General features: G+C 35.6%; 2 protein-coding genes and 1 long non-coding RNA gene across 5 annotated transcripts; 2 read left to right on the top strand and 1 right to left on the bottom strand.

Moving 5' to 3' along the window:
• The first annotated feature begins 2,995 nt into the window (after positions 1 to 2,995).
• On the top strand, positions 2,996 to 14,675 carry LOC112039671 (DNA glycosylase/AP lyase ROS1). 3 transcript variants are annotated; one of them, XM_024072557.2, is made up of 21 exons: positions 2,996 to 3,138; positions 3,480 to 4,208; positions 5,260 to 7,005; positions 7,122 to 7,532; positions 8,365 to 8,455; positions 8,551 to 8,819; positions 8,895 to 9,787; positions 9,889 to 9,968; positions 10,182 to 10,266; positions 10,353 to 10,444; positions 10,526 to 10,594; positions 10,725 to 10,761; positions 10,845 to 10,927; positions 11,350 to 11,781; positions 12,175 to 12,211; positions 12,305 to 12,362; positions 12,535 to 12,674; positions 13,017 to 13,082; positions 13,182 to 13,296; positions 13,377 to 13,415; positions 14,234 to 14,675. In XM_024072557.2, the coding sequence occupies exons 2-21, from the start codon at positions 3,659 to 3,661 to the stop codon at positions 14,347 to 14,349; spliced, it is 5,409 nt and encodes a 1,802-aa protein (XP_023928325.1). In that variant the 5' UTR covers positions 2,996 to 3,138; positions 3,480 to 3,658; the 3' UTR covers positions 14,350 to 14,675. The 3 variants fall into 3 exon arrangements, with proteins under 3 accessions (XP_023928325.1, XP_023928323.1, XP_023928322.1); XM_024072555.2 differs by having other exon boundaries at positions 8,889 to 9,787; XM_024072554.2 differs by having other exon boundaries at positions 8,551 to 9,787.
• LOC136069397 (uncharacterized) lies at positions 11,349 to 17,373 on the bottom strand. The gene is made up of 2 exons (XR_010630631.1): positions 17,218 to 17,373; positions 11,349 to 12,383 (listed from the first exon to the last, which is right to left on the bottom strand). It is a non-coding gene; the product is annotated as an uncharacterized LOC136069397 (long non-coding RNA).
• Positions 17,374 to 22,611: 5,238 nt separating this feature from the next.
• Positions 22,612 to 23,331, top strand: LOC136069536 (zinc finger BED domain-containing protein RICESLEEPER 2-like). Its single transcript, XM_065778210.1, has 2 exons — positions 22,612 to 22,894; positions 23,039 to 23,331. The coding sequence occupies exons 1-2, from the start codon at positions 22,612 to 22,614 to the stop codon at positions 23,329 to 23,331; spliced, it is 576 nt and encodes a 191-aa protein (XP_065634282.1).
• The last annotated feature ends 379 nt before the right edge of the window (positions 23,332 to 23,710 follow it).

Genomic DNA, 23,710 nt, shown 5'->3' with positions numbered 1-23,710 from the left:
ACTAGGATTCTATTTTTGTTAGGATACTATGCGTGTGTCACAAGTATACTCATCTAGGGATTGTCTGACGCGTGGCAATCAGATCCGTCCAGTTTGTATAAGTTGACGATGGATCCGTCCCCAAAAAGGTCTTGCACACAACGGGCCGGTCTGGCATCGACCCACGAATGAGGAATCGTCCAGCCCACTTTGCAAGGACCCGTCAATCTCGAATTTCGCCTCTTCAATCCTGCTTCTGAAAAATCCATGCTGCCAAATCCTTGAAGGTCCCAAACTGTGAAGTCCCACAACATCCAAATAATGCAGCACCCGACCAAACTTCATCGAGTTCTGAGCATGACCAAAGGGCATGAAGTTGATCCTCCAGGGCTGAATGACATCAGTCACATATGGGGTTAATTTGACAATTAACTGATAACATTAATTTGAAAATGGATAACATGATATAATATGAACATAATATGTGTCTACCGAAATATATTTATATATCTCTGCACAACATATGTATGGAATGAATTTCAAATAAACTAGCCAATAATTTTGTAAGTCAACTAAGATCTTCTGATATTTTTATTAGCATGCAAGATTCAAATCCTTCATTCTCCAACTATTAAATAATAATTATAATAATTCAAGTCAAATATATATAAGTTTTTATATAATATACCATACATGATAGTAAGGTACTAGATTACTACCATGACATTTATATGTCACCTAAAAACTGGTGCTTGATAATGGTATGGAAAAGCTGCAAAAAAAATGAAAATGAAACACATTTTGTTATTGTGTAAACTATATACCCTCTATGTTTCAAGAAGGGGGAAACCATGGGCTCAAGCCAATCAAATAATCCACTAGTTTGTGGAAAAATATTATAGTTTTGTATGTGTTTACAGTGGAAAAGGAAAAAAGAAAGGAAGAATGTGGATAAGGCAGTATATTCTATCGTCCCAAAGAGAGGGATTTAATGCCTTTCTTTGGGTCCTTCATCATCCTTTTACAATGGTAAAGGTAGGCATGTGTTGCTTTCCACTTATTGGAGAATGACAATGTTTAGTCTTGACAAAATAGTACATCATGCATATGGTGCTTTATGCATGAATGCTTGGGCATGTATTGGTGCTACTTTAACAGACTAGTCTGTAGTTGGAATATGGGCAAAATCTACCTTTGCAATTGTAGTAGTTCCTACCTGTAGTTGACATTATTTCACCCACCATCTATTATGCCTAGTAACCAAGGAACATAATCCTTTTCATTTCAAAAATCTGTTGATTTCATGGTTTAGATTTTATTTTTCAAATCTAATAATGTACAACTTGCCCATTTTTCCCTTATCTTGAGAAAGATTTTTCAACTTATGGCGTCCACTCCTGATGATAACTCTTTATCATCAGACCAAGACACCAATCAGTTTTTGGTGTAGGCGGGAATTAAACTTCAGATCTCTTATTCAACCATCAGAAACTTTACCAATTGACTTAAAGGTTAATGGCTATATGTCTTTGAATTCATACAAAATGCTATATACATATAACAAACTAAATTTGCCATATATAACCTATTAAGAGTCCACCAAATTTTCACATTCCTCTTTAACTCATTAAGTCATATACAAGTTAACTCGACGAGTTGAAGCAAGCCTTTATTCCCCCACCCCCAATCATTTCCCCCCATTTCATATTTCTATTTTATCTTAGACATATGTCAATGACAGATTGGTCCATCATTTGCTGACATACATCATTTTTAAATCAAGATATATGCAATCCAAAATATACATAAATATTTGATGAACTGATAAAATATTTAATAGTTATGTGGAATCCATGGTGGGTGACACTTAATTTTACAAAATTTCTCATAAATTTTAACAGTTTTGCAACAAATAAAAAAATAGTGTATATACATATAAAAATAAATAAATCTTAATCAAAATTCGTGTTATATTCATATCGTGTCTATTTTCTCCCAGACAAGATAAAATCTAAAAACTATGAGAGCATCCAATCAACTAATAGAAAATATAATAATAATAATAATAAAATTAGGACACGCATGGTGGGCCACACTCTCTTTTACAACTTTTTCCTTCATCAAATTGCACATATAATGTCACAGTTTTCAACTTTTTGCAATAACAATAAAGAATCCTCACCCACGTAAACACAATAACTGTTAAAGAGTTGCATGTGCCATGCAGAGTTTTGAAGGAAGGAATTAAATACGTAAAGCAGCGCAGCCAAATGAATAATATAAGTGCTAATATTTTATTCTCCATTCGCTAATAACAAGATGCCCTGGTGGGCCACACCCACTTTTGTTGGATTTTCATCTGTCAACTTTCAGATATGATAAACTATTATTCTAAATTTCTAATAAAGAATCTTGTTTTTACGTAGATACATACTCGTAGTCACGTTGCATGATCCATGCAGAATTTTGAACAAAGAATTTCACATAAAGAGCACAAAAAAAATATCACTTTCGCACACTGTTCTTTTACCAAAAATTTGCACTAAGTACGACTATTTTAGCACACAACAAACGTTTCCACAGCCATCTGATGAGAAAAATCAATAAATTCTTTGTACCGCATTCACCAAATTCAATTAACACCACCAACTTCCAAAGTAGATAAGCGTGCCCTCATTGAGAGGGGACCACAAACGGCGTTCTCTGACGTGGGGGCGATAACACGTTTTGTGGCTAACCGACGAATATTAAAAAAACACACACAATACCCTCGAAGGCCCTCGAACACATCGCCAATACTAACGGTCTCACCGACGCCGTCAGAACCAGACCCATAATTGACTTTTCACTAGTTCACACGTGCCAAGCTTTGAGGCAAAGTTGCCACGCGAGCATCTTTGATTTTCAGGTCGTTCACGTGTTAGGGTCCAGCCTCGACGCTTCACACGCCGTGCCAATTGGCTAAGCCGATTTTACCATTTTGCCCCCCCCCCCCCTGAAAAGAAGTTATTCTTCAAAAGAGCACAAAATATATATATTAAAAAAAAAAAAAAAAAAAAAGCTCTTGCTTTTTGTGTTAGCTTTGATTTCCAAGCTTCATACTTTGTTTTCTTGGTCCCATGTGGTTGAGCCAGATCTCCGGCATTGACTCACTCTCAGGTAAGTCTGATGTCTTAAACTTTTTTTTTTTCTTTTTTTTTTAATTTACATTCTGGTGAAGTTTTTAGCTTTTTTTTTTAGCACAAAATTTCAATTTGTTAAATTGATTAGAAATTTGTTCTCTGCAGTTTAGATAATCCTTTACCCATTTCTTGTTTTTCGTGATAGAATTCTTTCTCACTTTATTCCCAATTGAGAAAGATCTAAAAAGGTGTTTCTGGGTAATTTATAAATATTTTTTAGAAACTGGGTTTTTTTTTTCTTTTCCATTTTCTGACTCTGTTATTTCTCTGCCTCTTCTGACTCACTAATCCAAAATTTTCTATTTTTGTCTCCTCCAGGAGAATCCTTCAAAATGGGGCTAAATATTTTTCACAGTGAAGACAAAATCACCACAGAATTTTTTGGTGATGGGAAGGCTGTTAATTGTTGCAGTTTTTGCTTATAAAGTGTAGAAGAAATAAGGATAGAGAAATAAAGATTAAATTTTCAGCAATTTTTTTTTTTTTTTGAAGGAGAAATGGATGTTAAAGAAGGCCAAGATGGGTTACAAATTGAGGGTTCTTGGATTCCAAAGACCCCTGTTAAACCCATTCTGCCAAGAACAACCACGATCTACACAGACTCACAGGGAAACCAGCTTGACCAAGCAATTTGGTTGGGATCAGACACATTTTCTTCTAATTTTACTCAAGCCTCTCAAGCTAGTGAAATAGTTGCATGTTGCAATTCCTCAAATTGCGGCCAAGTACACAACTGTGTCAACAGTTCAGCTAATAAAAATATTGACAGTGTGGGAGCTTGCTGCATAGAGCCCTTACCCAGATGGAATAACCTCCGGTTCGCCGATCTCCTGGCCCTCGCTGATGCGGCCTCCGCGGCGGCCGGTAATGTGGCACCACCACCACCGCAGGGTAATGACAGTGTTGCAACAAATTCTTTCTTGTCTGTCACAAATTGTCAGAATGGAAATTATGTCGCAGATCACAGCTCTGCAAGCCTGTTTGGAAACCATGATCTCCAATCAAAGCCGTGGACAAATGGCCACTGCATGGCGGAAGAACCTAACTGTAAGTTTTACTAATTTTTACTTCAAAAAAATCCCATGCGTATAAACCCCTTTGAAATGGATCCGTTCCATGTTTTCAATTTTAGATTAAATATTATAAATCTAAAATTGGACTGTACTTAGTGCCATGTCATTTAAAATAATATTTTTTTTTTTTTTAAATTTTAAATGACATGACACTGTACTAAACTATAAGTTAAATCGGTTAATTCACTTTTTAGACTTTCACATCTCTAGCAGCTTCTTTTTAATTTTTAATTATTATTATGTTACGGTAAAAATGTATTATTTAAATTCGAGCTTATTATTTTAAATTAAATATTATAAATACAAAGTATATCCAATGACATGTTATTTAAAAATTTATTTTAAATTACATGACACTGGACACTAACTACTGTAATTTTAAAAGACGTGACACCAGACACTAACAGTAAATGAACTGTAACTGTAAAATACCTCACTTCATTTTACTTTTAATTTTCACAACTCTAGCTGCTCTTGTTTTTTTCCCCAAATAAATAAATAAATTGTTAGTAAGCTACGTCGTGTCATTTAAGCAAGAGCTTAGTACTTTACCTCTAATTACTTAATCACACAATCAAGGAGATAGGACTAGGAGAAAAGATCACAGAAACAATACTAAAGGTTAGAGAGCTAAGATATTGGGGATATATTAGACAAACTACTGCCAGTATGAAAGGATAAAACATTCTTTTTATTGGTAACTATGGATATAAACATTAGTAATCTGGTAACAACACAATGACTGGGATGCAGTTACAGCATGGGTTTTTAGGACAAGCAGCAGATTAACAGAATTGGATCTAACATGAACATTTAAACTAGTTTACTTTACTGCACTGCAGATTATGTGCATGCCCCAAATGTGTTATTCCCTGCGGACTTTAGGGACGTCCACATTCCAATTACTACTAGTACAAGGACAGATTGAATGTGAAATGAAAACTTATGCACACTGTAAAAATGCAAGTTAAAATTTTTTGTTTTGTCACCTTACTTGTCTGAAATAATTTAATGTTACTCTACAGATGAACTTTGTACCCCTCATCGGCAGTCCTATGATCTTAATTTGCCACCGAGGACAATGTCTGATGCGAACTCTAGCAAGACCAATCCCCAGTTGGCACCCATAACACCAGAGAAGGACATGAGAGTACCAAAGAAATCAGTTTCAGATGTTCAACATTTATGTGCAAACGAAAGAATGGATGAGGGAGAAACAGAGAAGCAGAATGAAGGTGCTGCCACAAGAGTTGACACCAATGAGGTCCAACCCAATAAAGAACTCTCAACCCCTGTTACAGATTCATCACTTGCTGCTGTTTCCACTCCATTCAAGGAGAATGACTTCCCTGACAAGGGAAGTAGCCAAGTTATTGACCTGAATAAAACACCGCAGCAGAAACCAAGGCGGAGAAAACACCGGCCCAAGGTGATCACGGAAGGAAAATCAAAAAGAACTCGCAAGCCAGTGACTCCAAAACCTGCTGGTTCCAAGGAAAATCCAACAGGGAAGAGGAAGTATGTACGAAGGAAAGGAATTGAAAAGCCCTCTACGACTCCTGCAGAAGTAATTGGAGAATTTACTGATCTGAAAACGCCCAAACGTGCTAGAAAGTCATGCAGGAGGGCTTTAAATTTTGATGTAGAAGGGCAAGCGCAAGATGAAAGCTCTACATGCAAATCTTATATTGATTTAGATCCAGATTTACCGACCCAAGATTTTTGCAGTAACGAGGAGGAATCGATATCAACAGTACAGCTCAGCAAAGGGGCTGTAAAACACACAGAAGCTGGCATTGCCTATGACCTCGCCTGCTCCATGAATCAGATGCTGAAAGATTACATATCATTGCCTGAAAGGCAAGCCCCAAGCACAACGCATCCTACAAAGACTGATTCCTCACAGGAAGAATTGAATGCTGATTCCCATAAGGATAACAATACAGAAGGGGAAGGTCAACTGATTGCTCATGATGGAAAGGAAAACACTGCAAAAGTCATCCTAAAAACTGACAATCAAATATCACCGAAAAGTCCAAATGATTCCAACTGCAGCACCAGTGCAATTTTTTCAAAAGGAGAACAGGCAAGGCAATCAAAGAGAAGGCATTCTCATGCTGCTGAACAAGCTGATGCCAGCACAACAAACCTAGCCGGAGCTCAGTTTAATATTTTAGACGCATATAATATGATGAATTGGATGCATTTTCCAAATATTCACAAGAAAAAGAGAACTGAAAAGGGACAGAATTCTACCACCTCTAGTTCATCATCTTGTGTTACTGCCACTAAAAATGTTGTGAGAATAGCAAAATGTCCCCTACAAGATGCTGAAGAAAATCCTTGTTCATCAAAAGCCAGCCACTGGGTTTCTGGTCCCCAGTCTGATGCTGGTACAGTTTCCCTGACAGATGGAGGAAAAGATCTTCAGGATAATCATCCAAGTTTTGAGTGTATTCTAGCTTTAATTCAGACAGAGAGGTCAACAAGAAAGAGATCTAGAGGCCCTACTCGCGCTCGTAACTCGACTTCCCTGACCAATTTTCCAGAGTGCATAACTCACCCCACCAAACAACCTCTAGTGGAAGGTGATGGGCAAACAATTGAGATTCCACAAAATCCTCACACATGCATAGAGGCCCTGGTTGCAGAGATGCACACAACATTGGCAAGAAAGAAGCGAACCAAGAAAAGAAACTCTGTTGTCGGTTCAGCTTCGCACCAGAAATTAGTCTTGTATAATCACAACCTACCCTCTTTCAATTTATCAGGTACTTTTAACTATAAACTCATTTCACTTTTGGCTAGTCAAAAACTTGTAAGTTCTTGAAAACCCACGAAATCTGCCAAGGAGTTATTTCTAATTTCCATAAGCCACTTAATGCAGGTGCTTCTCATGAAGTAACATGGAAGCAGATGTTTTCTATTGATGCAATAGTCGAGCAATTTAAGCATCTAAATATCAATAGGGAAAGCAGTAATGTTTCACTACTACAGCATAATGCAGTTGTCCCCTACAGCATGCAAAATCAAGAGCACAATGCACTCGTCCTTTATAAAAGAGATGGTACGGTTGTACCCTTTGAAGGTTGGTTTGATCCTATCAAGAAACGACGTCCACGGCCTAAAGTTGACCTTGATGAAGAGACTAATAGAGTGTGGAAACTTTTGTTGGAGAATATAAACAGTCAAGGTATTGATGGAACTGATGAAGAGAAGGCAAAATGGTGGGAAGAAGAACGAAGAGTATTCCGTGGACGTGCAGATTCTTTTATTGCACGCATGCATCTTGTACAAGGTACCAATACTCGATCTTGTTCTAAAATTCTTTCTAAGGGGTTATTTAATATATTTCTATTTAAGAATGTGCACAGTACATTGTTATTCAATTAAAAGACAATTAATTTCTGATATTTATTCATATTATGACAGAGTGAGTTGGGCAACATCACAAGTGCCATTTTTTTAACAGCCCATTCTTCAAAGAGATGTTTTAGTGCCAAACGGATACCAAATTCTACCATAAATTGACTTGTAAATTGTAATATCCCTAAATGGACACTGCTTTACCTTTGAATTACCACTAAGCAGATAACCATAATTGAGTCTTCCCAAAAGCAGTGTTAAAGATCTCCTAAGAGGTAAAAGTTTAATAGCAAAAGAAGTAGAGGAACATGTTTAATTTCTGGATAAATGAAGTTAAAAATGTGTGATAAGATATAGTCAGCCAAAATAATATAGTAACTGTCAACAAGGGAAGAAAAAGACAATGAAATTCGAAGCATAGTATAGACAGCAACCAAACGCCAAACCTAGATCTTAAGCAATTTAACCTAGTGTATAAGAGTCTCAAGGAAAAGGAAATGTACCTCCATTTAAATCAATACAATTAAAAGGATATAAACAATATCTACATGCACTATATCCTTGGAAAATTGCACCACTAGTTCGGAAGCAACTAAAACAAGTAAACGGGGGCAGATGCTTAACTTCCTCCATAAAAAATCCAACATAGCCTACTCAACTATGATTGCCAAGGAAACTTTGATGACAGTGATATAATAGAAAGCCTTCCCCTATTTTTTACCCATTGATATAATTCTAATTACAGCAGAATGCTATTTCCACAGGAGATAGACGCTTCTCACAATGGAAAGGATCAGTCTTGGACTCAGTTGTTGGAGTTTTTCTCACTCAGAATGTCTCTGACCATCTTTCTAGGTGAACTTTAGTTTCCAATATAAATAAGGAAGTTGATGTTAATTAGCAAAAGTGCAAATGAAAGACCTTTATTTTATTTCTTCAATCTGTTGCAGTTCTGCATTTATGTCACTTGCTGCACACTTCCCCCTTAAGTCAACCAGCAACCAAAATGCATGCTACGAAGAAGGGTTGAGCTTTGTAGTCGACGAACCAGAACTGTACATTCTGGATCCAGAAGACAGCATACAATGGAAACCAGTGTGTGACCAGAGTTCCATGACGCTACATGACCCTGAACATAATGAAGAAAAAGAGGTAGTTAACAGCAATGAATCCCCTGGAGGCAGTACAGTGGCAGAAACAGCATGTTATACAGGAGGAGGTAGGCTAGCAAAAACCTATTCAGTTTCATCTCAAAACTCTTCAGCTGTTCTAACTGCTGAAAACATAGGATCAGGCCTGGAGAGGAACTCAGAAGCAGACTATCTATTAAATGGGTCTAAGCCCAACAGCTCGGATGGCTTGGCTTCTATTGTGGAGCTTCAACAGATGGCTGGATCTACACTGCTAGATGAATTTTACAGTCATGTAAGTGGCAATGCACCTTCTGATGAGAACCCAAAGGATGCATGCAATGAATCCAAAGGTATGAATCATGACAACCAAAGACAAGATATAGACAAGATAAATGATCCTCAAAGCTCCCTAGGAGCATCCATGAGCCTTTCCAGTAATTATCATTTGCATCTGACCTCCACTTCAAGAGTGCCAGAAGTTGAGTGCTCTGAGATGTTCAAAGAAGAAACCCAATCTTCTGACATTTCCCAGAACAAAGATGAAAATAGTGTGAGTGAACAAAGTGCACTAACAGTTGAATCTTCAAGTCAAGATACTGTTCAAAATAAGCCTACAATGAATGTTCCAAAAGCTCCTAGATCTTCAAGCAAATCAGGCAACAGCGTTCAAGTATATGAAAATGTGATCATTCCATCTCAAAGCCAGGTACTTGGGGACCCTAAAATTGTTGAATCACTAGCTCAGGGGCAAAACATTGAAGTGCAACAAAGCTTGCCAAGTCTTTCTGGAGAAACCCAAGATGTTGCAGCTATCAGTGAGATGAATGCTGCTACTATAAAAGCAAAGAGAAGAAGAGCTGCAAAGGAGAAAAAAGAAAATGTTAACTGGGATAATCTTAGGAAACAGGTGGAAGCCAATGGAATTAAAAGAGAAAGAACAGCAAACACAATGGACTCACTGGACTGGGAAGCTGTAAGATGTGCAGATGTTAATGAGATCGCCAAAACCATCAAAGAACGGGGGATGAACAACATGCTTGCAGAGCGTATCAAGGTATAAATATAATTTGTGAAATATAGTTCTCAACTGTCAATGTGCACATTAGGATAGAAGACCATACATACCAAAACGCTTTGACTGAGAAATTTGTGCAGGATTTCCTTAACCGACTGGTTAGAGAACATGGGAGTACTGATTTAGAATGGTTGAGAGATGTTCCACCCGACCAAGCAAAGTAAGCCCACAAAACTAATTCATTTCAATTCCTTACACGAGAAACTCTAATACTTCCAAACACTACTATCAGTATGTCACTTTCATGTTGGTGCAGTATACTATGTACTGAATGTGAATAATTTATTACCTCTTCAGCTTTTATACAAAGAAAAAAAAATGAAAAACAGACAGCTATTTACGTCTATAAATCAACTCTGAATCGTATGTGCAGAGAATATCTGCTAAGCATAAGGGGATTGGGGTTGAAAAGTGTAGAGTGCGTACGGCTTTTGACACTCCACCATCTTGCTTTCCCAGTAAGTTTATAATGAAAGCATAATTGCCCAGAATAGATTTCCAACTCTGAATGAATCTATACATTTATTTTTTTTTACTTTCACAGGTGGACACAAATGTTGGACGAATAGCTGTAAGATTGGGATGGGTGCCCCTTCAGCCACTGCCTGAGTCACTTCAGTTGCATCTTCTAGAACTGTCAGTATCATTCCACCTAAATATTACTAATTAAACATATGCAATTAAAACAGAAAAGATACTGTTATTGTGAACATATAGGTACCCAGTCTTGGAATCCATTCAAAAATATCTCTGGCCCCGATTATGCAAGCTCGACCAAAGAACATTGTAATGGTTCCTTCCACTCTAATAATTTCAAATGCATGTCTTTCATATGTTTAGCAATGATAGTAAAACAACTTCAATTCTTGATAAAGTTTTCGTTGATTGTCTGACTTATTACAATATCTGCCAACAGGTATGAACTTCATTACCAGATGATTACATTTGGAAAGGTCTGTTGAATTACATTTGTTCTCTTTGCTGACCTATCAAAAGCTAAGAATGAACTGGACAACATTCTTTGAAATTTATGCAGGTCTTTTGTACAAAAAGCAAGCCAAATTGCAATGCATGCCCAATGAGAGGAGAGTGTCGACACTTTGCTAGTGCATTTGCAAGGTTTGCATATAATTTGTTCCAAAATTTTGCATCTATATTGCAATATTATTTACACTTAAAAAGTTACAACAAAGAAGGAATCACTTTCATGCATCCACCACCATCTAGAACCCTCAACATATGTTCAGTATAATAAATTGATGACATAACAATCAAAAATTAGATGGCCAAACAAACATTCAAGAGCAACAAACAGTTGTAGATACCAAATTTCAATATCTAAAGAGAACAAGTTCATAGATCATGTTTTTACAATAAACAGTGTCCCCCATCATATGAAAACCATCTAGTCAACTCTCTTTTCCAATTTTGTTAACATTGTATGTATTCCCCTTATGCATGCCTACCTAAACAACCCCATCACATGGTATGCACATACAGCTGGATTTGGTCAATTACATCACTAACCATGTTGGATGCAGTGCAAGGCTTGCCCTGCCTGGGCCAGAGGAGAAAAGTATAGTGACTGCAACTGAAAACAGACCAGCTGAAAACCCTACTTTGAACATTGATCGACTGGCCCTGCCTCTCCCTCAGGAGTGCAGACAATTAGAAGCAAAAACTGGAGTTAGTAACTGTGAACCTATTATTGAAGAGCCAGCAACACCAGAGCCAGAATGCACTCAAGCAAAAAATGACATTGAGGACACTATATATGAGGACCCTGATGAAATTCCTATAATCAAACTTAACATTGAGGAGTTCTCTCAGAACTTACAGAATTATATGCAAAATAACATGGAACTTCAAGATGGTGACGTGTCAAAGGCCTTGGTCGCTTTAACTCCAGAAGCTGCATCAATTCCAACACCCAAGCTTAAAAATGTGTCTCGACTACGAACAGAGCACCAAGTGTAAGTTGACATCTCACCTCCAACTAATCATGAGATATTTCAAACTTGTTCATGCAAGATTTTAATTCAATGTCAGAATGGATGGTATATGGTTCAAGTGAGGAAATATAACATCTGACCTTTCCCCAAAAAAAAAAAAAAAAACTCATAAAAACTACAAGGATGTTCTCTGGTTTGTATTTCATGCAAATTTTTTTTTTTTTTTTACCTATGTTCACACATATATACTAATAACTCATGAACATCCCTAGTGAAGCATGTGCTCAAAAATGACAAAAAAATCAGCTGTACAATACAAGTTTCTCTATCTTTTATTCTAGATGATACAGAGCAACTATACTGTATTGGTCAATTACTCACAGAATATACTGAATGGTTTTTCACCTGATGCAGCTATGAACTTCCAGATTCACACCCTCTTCTGAATGGGGTTAGTTATTCCAACACTGACTTAACAAGGAACATCACTTAACTTGTATATCCATATTCATTCTCAGATTAATTGGTTTTGCTTCAATTACAGCTAGATAAACGAGAACCTGATGATCCCTGCTCATACCTTCTTGCTATATGGACACCAGGTAAGCAGACATCACCTAGCCCTGCAATAGAAAACTCCGTTTATGTAGTTGAAGTTTATGTGCTACATTGATCAGAGATAGTTAGAAAACATATCCCAAATAGGCAATTAACTAGATACATATTCGCTCCAATTCTTATCATTTCCGCTAAATGCTTTCATGTTTACCTCAGGTGAGACAGCAAATTCCATCCAACCACCTGAAAAGAGTTGCAGCTCCCAAGAATATGGCAGATTGTGTGACAAGAAGGAATGTTTCTCATGCAACAGCATACGTGAAGAAAATTCCCAGATGGTCCGAGGAACAATTTTGGTGAGGATATGACTATCAGATGAACCTATTGTGAATTGGTGATACCAAAGTACATCTCTTGAAAAATTATATAGTAATTACTACTAATGATAGCAGCAAAACCCCCCAAAAAAAAATATTTACTATTCATATATCTAATAAAAAGGGTCGTACTCGTTACACAAAACTCTCACTTTTGTGGCATTTAGAAGGGGTGATTGGTAGACAACCTTACCCCCAATTTTTTTAGTAGCAGCCAGCTCCTGGACTTAAACCCACGATCTATCACATTTGGGCACTATTCATATATCTAATACCAAATAAAATCATAAGCTAACCAATATTTGAACAAATCATGAACAGATACCATGTCGAACAGCAATGAGGGGAAGCTTTCCACTCAACGGCACCTACTTTCAAGTTAACGAGGTCAAATCCCAATACTCAGATCATTCTGTTTCTCTCTGCATTTTAAGCCATATGTCTCCATTTCAGGTGGTACAATTATTGGATATTATTCGTATGCAGGTATTTGCCGACCACGATTCAAGTCTCAACCCAATTGATGTTCCTAGAAATTGGATATGGAACCTGCGAAGGCGAACTGTGTACTTTGGAACCTCCATACCAACAATATTTAAAGGTAAAGATTGTATTGAGATGCTTTTGGTTATATAATATAGGTCAACCAACGGCACTGAAAATATGTTTCTTGCCTTCTAGGTTTAACAACACAAGAAATTCAACAATGCTTTTGGAAAGGTACACGTTAACTCTACCTTATTTAATGTCCAATTGCTTTAATTTGATTATATCTATTTGTTGCTTTAATTACATGAACCTTTTCTAGAGTTTCGCACAAGGCTACTTCACTCAGAATTTTTTGTTTCCAAACGTCTTGCACTAAGGACACTAAAAGCAGTTGCATACCCCTCTATATGAATACTTATAAAATAAATAAATAAAATGAACACCAATTTTTCTGCACTATTTGACTAGCATGTTACTCACACCAAATCCTGCAGATAGACAAGAATGAAAAGGATAATAAAAATATTTTACATGATATCAAAGTGCTTTTGTGATTGATGACTCAGAGAATCAAAGAGCTTGCAATGTATAAGTCAAAAGCGTAGGTCTCCTATATGTCCCCAGTATATATAAGGTAAAATGGGCACTCTAAGTACTTCAGATGTTGGCCAAGAAAAAAATAAAAATGAAATCCCTTCATTCATGCTATTAAACAGAGAGGATGAAAGCACATAGCCATCCTCAACTTCCCTGCTCTAGAAAAAAATACTAGACATCTGAATTAGCAATATGCTCTCCAAATGAGCAAAGTGCAAGCTCAGTAGCCACTAGCCAGTACCACCTTACTATAACCCCTTCTATCTAGGCACAGTAATGTTTCCTACTGAGAAAGCATCTGCAAATGTGCCAAAAATTCTAACTAAACTTAGGCCCATAGGAAAGGCAACCTCTCTTAAGAGAGAAGTTTATCGAATTAGGTCAACATGATAATTTTACCAGCAAAACTTATGATACTCAGTCGGCTCAAAAGTTACTGAAAATAATTGCAGGTTTTGTTTGTGTGAGGGGATTTGACCAGAAATCAAGGGCACCTCGTCCTCTAATGGCGAGACTGCACTTCCCGGCCAGCAAGTTGACCAAGACAAAGGGTAAGACGGATGATTAGTAGATGGTGATAAGCTCAAATGGCTTGACACTAAATCCACAATGTGTAGACAAGTATTTAGCGGCGGAGCATGCAACAGTTCTGACTTGGTTCATTGGAGAAAAAAAAGTGAATTTACGGCAGAGTTGTATGATCTCACAGTGACGTGAGCCTGTAACATGTGATTTTCAATGTTGTAATTACTTAATGTCTTGCTCAAATCTTGAGCCATTCTTCTAGAATCAGCAAACATGACAAGAATGCCATATTGTACTTGATAGGTACTTTTTCTTGTGCAAAAACACGAGGGATGTGATATAGGTAACTAGAGCGCATTTGCGAGAGCACATGAGAATAGCATAACAGTTAGAGCAGCTATATCAAAATACCCCATGGACCAGACCATCTCAATGGCATCCACCTACATATACAAACATACAGACATTTGTATAATAAGCGTCTAGGCAAAGAAAAAGTGTGTGTATGGATAAAATTGGTTTAGTAAAATAAAATAACCAAACAATTCAACACCTGTTACCCTTACACCCATCTAATCAAGTGGATATATTATGTAACAAATATGTGCAACATTTCTTAAACAACAGATACAAGCAAAATTATTTTCACATGCATGTAAAGGAAGCGTTTGTATCCCCCTGCTATGCATGCGAAGGAAGTGTTTGTTGCATCTATCTTATCATATGCCTTCACATATATTATTTTTCTACATTTTAGTCTGAAGTTATACCCTCTGGTATGGATCTAGATCCGGTAATAGCTCCGACTATTGCACCGTGCAATACTAATCAATGACGGAAATCGAAAATTAAAAAATTCACTTCTAATCTTAGTCATTGGATCATAAAATTTTTAACCTTTCAAATTTTTACTTTTTACACTTTTTTTTTTTTTTTACTTTTACATCTCTCAACAACATAATAATTTAACCCCAATGTTACTTTATTAATTGGCATGTCATTTTTACTACTACTACAAATGTTACTTTCTATCTTCCTTCAATGATTGTTTGTTCTCTCAACTTAAATCAACTCAATCTTTTTTACTAAAGCATTACCAAACTATCTCAAGTGAAACTGGGACCACCCCTCTTTCAGTGCATTTCCGACAAAATTATACCACATCAAATAAAGGAGAAAGAGCCTGAATAGTTTTTCTGTATCTGGGCTTTCAATCATTCAAGCCAGATGCTTTAAACACAAGCAGATTTAAAGCAGATGATTGATCAGTTACAATTCTTAACATGATAAAAATTCATCATTCACGGACACTAATATGTTCTCCAGAAAAAGAGCACTAGAAGCAGAAATTAACGGGGGTAAAGTTGGGATGTAAAGAAATAAAGAGGCTAAGATTGTGCCAACATCAGAACAACCAAAGACCCCTCTCCGAAGCAACTCAAAGTAAGACATTAACTAGCGCTTCCATTTCAGAATACGCAATAACTGATTTGGCGCATGAAGAATAGCTTGTAGTCCCAAAAGCTTGAAGGTTCACAATGAAAAAAAACTGATTTGAAATTTGAAACGTATAGGCATAGTCTCTCTAGTTCAAGATCATACCCTCTAAAGTCATAAAATTCTACTCTAACACATTTCAACCAAGCATATTTTTTAAACCCTTCAAAACATTGGTTTACCGCACAAATTACCCACTAAAAGATGAATAAAAATCACCAGTGACTGGTGAATATTACTGTTGAAGATATAATAGCTCAAGAGGCCCAAACTCATTGAAGGACTATATATCCATGTGTTCATGAACTTGTGCAACAACAAAACTAATCTTAATCCTATTTATAATGTCAAGTGCTACAATCATAGGTTGGCATATGGTTAGCTACTACATAAATCTTACATTAAGTACATTGTAACATGAAAAATTCAAATAGCAAAAAATTTAAAGCCCGTTTGGTAAGAGATTTATAGTAATGTCGTTTAAGTATTGTGAAAATATATGTTGTGGTATTTAAATAATGAAAATTGTTGTTTAAACAATGTTACCAAACAAGCTCATAGTCGGCAACATCTTTTCCCTGTGGACATAGTCCCGCAACCACATTAATTCTTGCTCCAATTTTCTGTTTTCTCTGTCACTCTTAATCTTTCGAACAACAATTCCAACATGATATCATAGTCATGTTTCAACAGCTTTTACAACTACAAAACAATCAGTCATTTAGGCTGTATTTCTGCCTCGTTATAGATAAACCCCAAAGCTCGTGTCGTATGCAATCAGGGGCAGAACTACGTAGAGCATTGGAGTCTTGGAGACCCCCAAACTTTCCAGACATTCAACTTTCACCTTTATATTTAGCTAAAGTTTTCAAATATATCTATATAATTCCCCCAAACACCTCATACTTCTTTTATAACATTCTTGCATTAGTTAAAATTTATATTTGTTATTACTTTGCCCCCTCATTCTTGAAATCCTAGTTCTGGACCCGTTTGCAGTAAATGAAATATCCTTATGGCGTGCTTGTATGGCAGAATTTGAGAACGTGGGTTTGGATTTAAGTGATTCAAATCTAAATATTTTGTTTGGATACTTAAATAAAGTTAAGGATTTTGATTTGACAACCTTTAAAATCGACGAATTTGAAATTATTGCATTTCAAATATATTGATTTAGAATCCAAATCCAAATCCAAAAATTCAAGTTTCCAAAACACAACCTAAATAACGAGCAAAGCAGGTTCAATCAATCACCAATTCAATTGACGCAATAAACGACCAGAAATAACAAATAAATATATAAAAATCACAAGCGAGATCGGTTACAAGAATACATCAAAAGTAAATAACTGGATATCAAATCGATCGTCGATCGATAATAATTTAGAGAATGATTCGAGATCAATAAGCGTACCTTATTAAATCTTTAGAGAGGAGAGCTTTTAGCCTATGTTTGGAGAGAGAGAGAGATGGAGGGAAATTTTGTAAAGAGAAATGGTGTGGAATTGGGGAATTGGGGATCTGTGTGTTTTTGTTTGCGAGAGCAAACTAAGAATTTTAGAAACTTATCAAAAAAAAAGAAAACTAAGAATTTTAGAAGTTTTAGGAATTTGCCGCCTTAGCGCCAATTTTCATTTTATTTTCCCTCCTAATTTGATTGCTCAAGTCATACGTGGCAATTGTTGGGCTTTCAGTGGACTTGGCGGGTGGGTCTAGAGTCTAGAGTCTATCAATGGCTACACATTTATATCCAATAAAATACATAGGAAAAATATATCATAAAAAAAAAAATAGACAAATAAATTTAATTACATATTACATCCTCTAAATTTTAATTTATCTTATATTTTATATTTAAAATTAAATTAAATAAATTTTAATTTTATCCCTAAAGTTTTCAAAATTTTGATTTATTTACTTTAAATTACATTTCATTTCTTCTATTAAAAAATATATATATATTACTTTTCATTTTACTTGGGAGCATTTTTGTCAATGTTTGTACTTATGTGTCTATTGAGGGACACCTAAGCTCAAAACGACATTTTTCAATGGAGTTAAAATAATGTCGTTTTGAGCACCGCACTATAAGGTTTATTTAACATTCTATTTTATATATTGTTATCTTTATTTTTTCTATATTTTTTTCCCTTTCTATTTTACTCTCTTGGCCTCCAAGATCTCACTCACAACAAGAGCATTTTTCTACCTAGAATGTCCAATTAGAGATGGCAATTTTACCCCACCCCACTTAATCTGCCCCTCTCCCGTTTCACCGCGTGCAGGTTTTTCCTACCCCTCAAAGGTGATGAAGTGAGGATGGGGCAAGATTCTTAAACCCGCCCCGCCCGAGTTGCTAAGGGTTATAATTGTAAATTTTTCATACCCTAAAACTCTACTATTTAAATAACATATCAATATTAGCTTATTTTATTTTATCTAATGTGGTTCTTTACCTTTATTTTGTTATATGTTATACTATGAGTTTTTTTTTTTTTTTTTTTGTGATTGTCTTGTTAAACGTTTTGATATATTATTCAATTTTTTTTCTAAAAATTGATTTGTTTTTTTTTTTTTTTTTTTTTGTGATTGTCTTGTTAAACGTTTTGATATATTATTCAATTTTTTTTCTAAAAATTGATTTGATTTGATTTGATGGGATAAATTTAATTGTAATTTCAAGTATATTTTTATTAATGAAATAGGTTTCATTAAAAAAAATTGTACTAATTGTAGGGCAAATTAACAAAAAATAGAGTTTTACGAGGTGGGGCGGGGCTTCGCAGGGCCCCAAGGGGCAGGGATGTGGTGAGACAGTTTTCCCCAAGGGGTGGGGATGTGGTGAGAAAGTTTTCCCCCTCATGCGAAGCGGGGCAAGAATAGGGCAAGACAAAACCATGCGGGGCGAGGACGAAGATCCCATCCTTCAACCCGCCCCGTCCCATTGCCATCCCTATGTCCAATAAAGGCTTCCATAATGTTTGTGTAGATTACGAAATCCTATCCGATTAAAACCGTCGTCTCTCTCATAATGTTCACATAAATCTCACTCTCACATTGAATCTAAAGGAGGCAAGGTTATAGTTAAGATACCTAGAACAAAAATATAATTTTATACCCAAGTAATCAGTATAAAGTGCACATGTAATTTTTACAAAATATGAATTTTCTCTCTATTATTTGTTGTCTTAATATGAAATTTGATAATTATGTTTGTTATTAATAATCATTTATTATGATTGTATTTATATATGAAAATACTATATTGCATACTATATTACTATTTAAAGGAAATATAATGTGGCGTGATTTTAATGAAATGTTTAAATATGAAAAATAATTTAGAATTAACATATATATGAACATGGTTAAAGATACACCTAATGTAACTCTGAATAATATTACACCACTCATTGACTTGTTATTGAATTTAAATTTTGAAAATTTCATAGTTGGATTATTAGCATGCACACTAATTTTCATGTTAATCGAATGTTATTTATTATTATATCTATAAACTCATCCGCTACGCATTATTTTAAATTACAAAAAATTGAATTTAAACAATTAATTGATGACATGACTGTTGATCTTTGATCGCCTTTAAATTTTGCAAGCATGGAGAAAATATAAAGATAATGTAGTCCAACAATGGGTTTTTCAAAATTCACATCCGATTAAAAAATATTGAATGGTGTAATATTACTTAAAGTTATACGAGGTATAATTTGAACCTAACCTTGTTTATATACAAAATTAATAAAGTGTAAAATTGAAATAGTTCAAAAGCTTATATGGCATGGTAGTATGAGGTAAACTAAAAGTCAAATGTCTTTAGTTTTGCCAAGAAACTTGTAGTTAAGCTAACACTTATTGATGGTTCAAACAAAAATGTCCAAACTTCAATTTTATATGTGTAATAGATTGTAGGCAATGTCTCTTGCACACACATATGTTATACATACTGTGGGGATAAAAGAGTCGAGTAGGAGTATTAGGCTGTGGGCCATGCCCGAGGATGTAGGGTCGAACAATAAGATAAGCATGTGGGGTATGGGACAAGGACAAGGACAAGTAATGACGAATGAAGGTTGTCTCTCGAGGATCCAAACTTCCTCAGGAAACGTTGTGGGGGATTGGAGCCCAGTCGCCCAGAGAATATCGTGCAAGAGGATACCATACTTCTAAGTAGGGTTTTCCAACGGGTCTAGGACCCAATCAAACCACCCGAATCCGACCGACCCGAAACCCAGCGGGTCGGCCCGAACCCCTTGGCAAGTCGGATTCGGGTCCTTCTCTCATAAAACCCGACTATTCGATTCGGGTAGCAAGTTAAGGGTTTAAAACCCCATATAACCCAACCTGACCGAAGTTTTAAAGAAAAAAAAAATATCAGATCAAATCACCATCTAGCTAGTCACGTGTGAACTGAGGATTGATAAGACTAAGCACTACCTTCTGCCTAATTGAGAACTACACAACACCATCTACCAGAGTCTTCCTTCCACGCAAAAGCAGACATCAAATCACCAAAGCAGACATCAAACTTCAGGAGAATCAAAATGACTAAAAGCCTAAAATTGGGACTAAAAGGCTGAAATTTCCCTTCAACCTCTCTAAGTTCTAACTCTCTTTAGCCTCTCTAACTCTCTTAAGCCTTCACACACACACATTCTCTCTCTCTCTCTCTCTCTCTCTTCAAATCAAACTCAGATTTGATCTTTCCCACGCCTCTAGTCATGAATCATGGTTTAGGGTTTCAAGACTCTACTCGGCTACACTTATCAAAATCAAAATCAGATTTTCCACACTCCTCCTCACTTGGCTCAGACTCAAGGTTGAAACACTCTCAACCCTCACATATCTCTCTTATAAATTGGTCTTTTCTCGAGTGTTCTTCGTTCTCTCTGCTCTCTAGTCTCTCTAGTGATTTCAAAATCTCACTTTTTTTTTTTTTTTGAAACAAACAAAGCCCTTTACTCCTTTACACTTAGCCTCTCAAACTCGGCTTCCTAGTCTCAGATCAGGTAAAGTCTCTTCCTATTTTATCCCTCTTTTTCTGTATTTTGTGTTTGTGATTAGGCAAAAAAAGGGGAAAGCTTGATGATTTTCAATCCTTTGTTTGGCAATTTCAAATGCTACTTTACAAAGTTTGCATCTCTTTTTATACATTGATCCATTGAAGAAAAAAACAAGGATTAGATTGAACCCAGATAGAGATGGTATAATCTATTCTTCATGAGTTGATTCACTTGCCACAACAACTTGATGCTAGAAATTGCTAAGCTTTATTTTATGTTATTTGTTAATGTTGTGACCTGCAACTTAATTGCATTGAAACTCTTGTTTGCAATTAGATTGTTAAATGCATTATAAGGAATCTCATTTTCATTTCAACCTTGTACAAATATATGTTCTTTGTAGGCTATGATATTGAGTCACCATTCTAATAGACTAGAGTCTTTGACATCTCAGACAAAGTTTGTTATAAATTTAATTACTCAAGCCATCTACTGCTAGTTATTTAGGAGGATGCATATCATTCTTTATTTACACTATTAACTTTGTATGATAATTGATACATCAAGTCTTCCTCTTTTTTTGGCCTAATTTGGGTTTATCATTTTGTTAGTGCTCTGAGTGTGATTTGTTAGTGCCCTGTTTTATTCCTTTTTTGTTTTGTTTTGTTCCTTTTATTCCTTGTTTTGTTCATTTTGTTAGTGATTTGAGTGTGATTTGTTAGTGCCCTCTTTTATTCATTTTTTGTTTTGTTTTGTTCCTTTTATTCCTTGTTTTGTTAATTTTGTTAGTGCTCTGAGTGTGATTTGTTAGTGCCCTGTTTTATTCCTTGTTTTGTTAGTGCTCTGTGTGTGATTTGTTAGTGTTCCCTGGGTTTATCATTTTCTTCCTTTGATTCATTATGTTAGTGCTCTGAGTGTGATTTGTATCTGCCCTGTTTTATTCCTTGTTTTGTTTTGTTTTGTTTTTTTTTTTAATGATAAATATACTTGTATCTTCATTGTAAAAAAAAGAATATGAACCCCTATTTTAACAAGATGAAATCCAAACACATTTTTATTTTCTTATTTGATTGTTTTATTCTTTGTTTTTTTTTTTTCTACAATCAATATACTTGTATCTTCGCTGTAAATAAATAAATAAATTAAAAAAAAAAAAAAAAAAGATGAACCCCTATTTTAAAAAGATGAAATCCACATTCTTATTTTCTTATCTAATTGTATTTTATTGCTTATTTGTTTGATTCATTTTGCTTTCCTAACTTCAAAATTTGAAATCCTAATTTTATATAGGAGTTGAAATCCTAGGCTTTTTGCTTCATTTTCAATGTTGAATCCCTAATAACTAAGAGTTCTCTGAGGTATCATTTCTTTCTCTTTTAACTTCTTGTTATTGTTCGTGTGTTACTTTTATGGTTGTTTGCTAGTGCATAAATTGATGTCTGTAGGTTATGGAACCCTCAAGTGATGCACCCCACTGCCACAGCTGAACTTGTTGCCCAAGCTATACCTACTACCACTCCAACTAATGCTCAGGTTCCCCACTTCCACCTAAAGTTAAAGGCAATGTGTGTAATAATAGGAAAAATTCTATTGCTTGGGACTATTTTGAAAAAGGAGATATTGGTGAGGGTCATTTTAAGATTGTTTGCAATTACTGTCAAAAAACTTATCTAGCTGATAGTAAGGGGCATGGTACTACTAATTTATTAAATCATACACTAATTTGTGTTAAAGACCCTAATAGAAAGACACTTAAAAGGCAACAAACCTTAGCGTTTGAACCCAAAATGGATGGGGAGGAAGGGTTTGAGCTTGTAGCAATAGCCTTTACTGTTGAGGCTTCTAGAAAGGCACTTGCTGAAGGGTATGAGTTTCAAAGATATTCGACAACCTTAAAACCTAAGTTGCGAATTAGAGATATCCCATCTCATCAAACTGTGGCTAGGGATCTGATTGGCATTTATGGTGTTGAGAGAGAGAAACTAAGGGGGGCCTTGAAGGGTCGTAGGGTGTGTCTTACTATGGACACATGGACAAGTATTCAAAATCTGTGTTATATGTCCCTTACAGGTCATTTTATTAACGATGATTGGAAGTTGCATAAGAGAATTTTGAATTTTTGTCAAGTTAAAGACCATAAGGGGGAGACTATAGGTAGAAAGATTGAGTTGTGTTTGCGTGAGTAGGGTATTAATGGCATATTCACTTTAACAGCGGACAATGCTAGCTCAAATGGTGCCACCATTAAGTTTTTGGAAAATGTAACTAAAGATTGGGAGGGGACTGTTTTAGAACATGAGTTCTTACACATGAGGTGTTATGCACATATCCTAAATCTGATTGTGAGGGACGGTATGAGAGAAATTGATGCATCCATTGCAAAGATGCATGAAGCTGTGAGGTATATGAAGTCCTCATCAAATAGGAATCAAACTTTTGTGCGTTTTGTGGAGAGATTAGGTATTGAGTCTAAGCCTCTTCTTTGTCTAGATGTACCAACTAGGTGAAACTCTACCTACCTTATGTTAGAAACTGCACAAAATTTTGAGAAAGTATTCATACGAATGGACTTTGAGGATGATAGTTATTCTTCATACTTTATGAACAAGGAGAATAGTGGTGGTATGGGATCTCCTAGTAGTATTAATTTTCAAAATTGTAGGACATTTGTGGGTTTTTTGAAGCTTTTTTACAATGCTACGAAAAAGTTTCCAAGTTCTTTGTATGTTACTGCAAACACCTTTTTTTATGAGATATTTGTCATTCAAGAGAATATTTCCCATTTAAGTAAATCTCAAAACCACCTCTTGAAAAACATGACAACTAAAATGGAATCTAAGTTTGATAATTATTGGGGGAAAGGGGATAAAATGAATAATCTCTTGT

This window comes from Quercus suber, unplaced genomic scaffold (genome assembly GCF_002906115.3).
Source record: "Quercus suber isolate HL8 unplaced genomic scaffold, Cork oak 2.0 scaffold_10, whole genome shotgun sequence".
Taxonomy (NCBI): domain Eukaryota; kingdom Viridiplantae; phylum Streptophyta; class Magnoliopsida; order Fagales; family Fagaceae; genus Quercus; species Quercus suber.
Note: the sequence above shows the minus strand (reverse complement) of the source record. Positions and strands in the feature narration are given on the sequence as shown.

Coding starts and splice junctions, on each gene's coding strand:
- LOC112039671 (XM_024072554.2), top strand. CDS start 3,659: ATGGATGTTAAAGAAGGCCAAGATGGGTTACAAATTGAGGGTTCTTGG. Junction 8,456..8,550: donor GTCTCTGACCATCTTTCTAG/GTGAACTTTAGT, acceptor AATCTGTTGCAG/TTCTGCATTTATGTCACTTG. Junction 10,928..11,349: donor TTTGCTAGTGCATTTGCAAG/GTTTGCATATAA, acceptor TGTTGGATGCAG/TGCAAGGCTTGCCCTGCCTG.
- LOC136069536 (XM_065778210.1), top strand. CDS start 22,612: ATGGATGGGGAGGAAGGGTTTGAGCTTGTAGCAATAGCCTTTACTGTT. Junction 22,895..23,038: donor GTGTTATATGTCCCTTACAG/GTCATTTTATTA, acceptor TCACTTTAACAG/CGGACAATGCTAGCTCAAAT.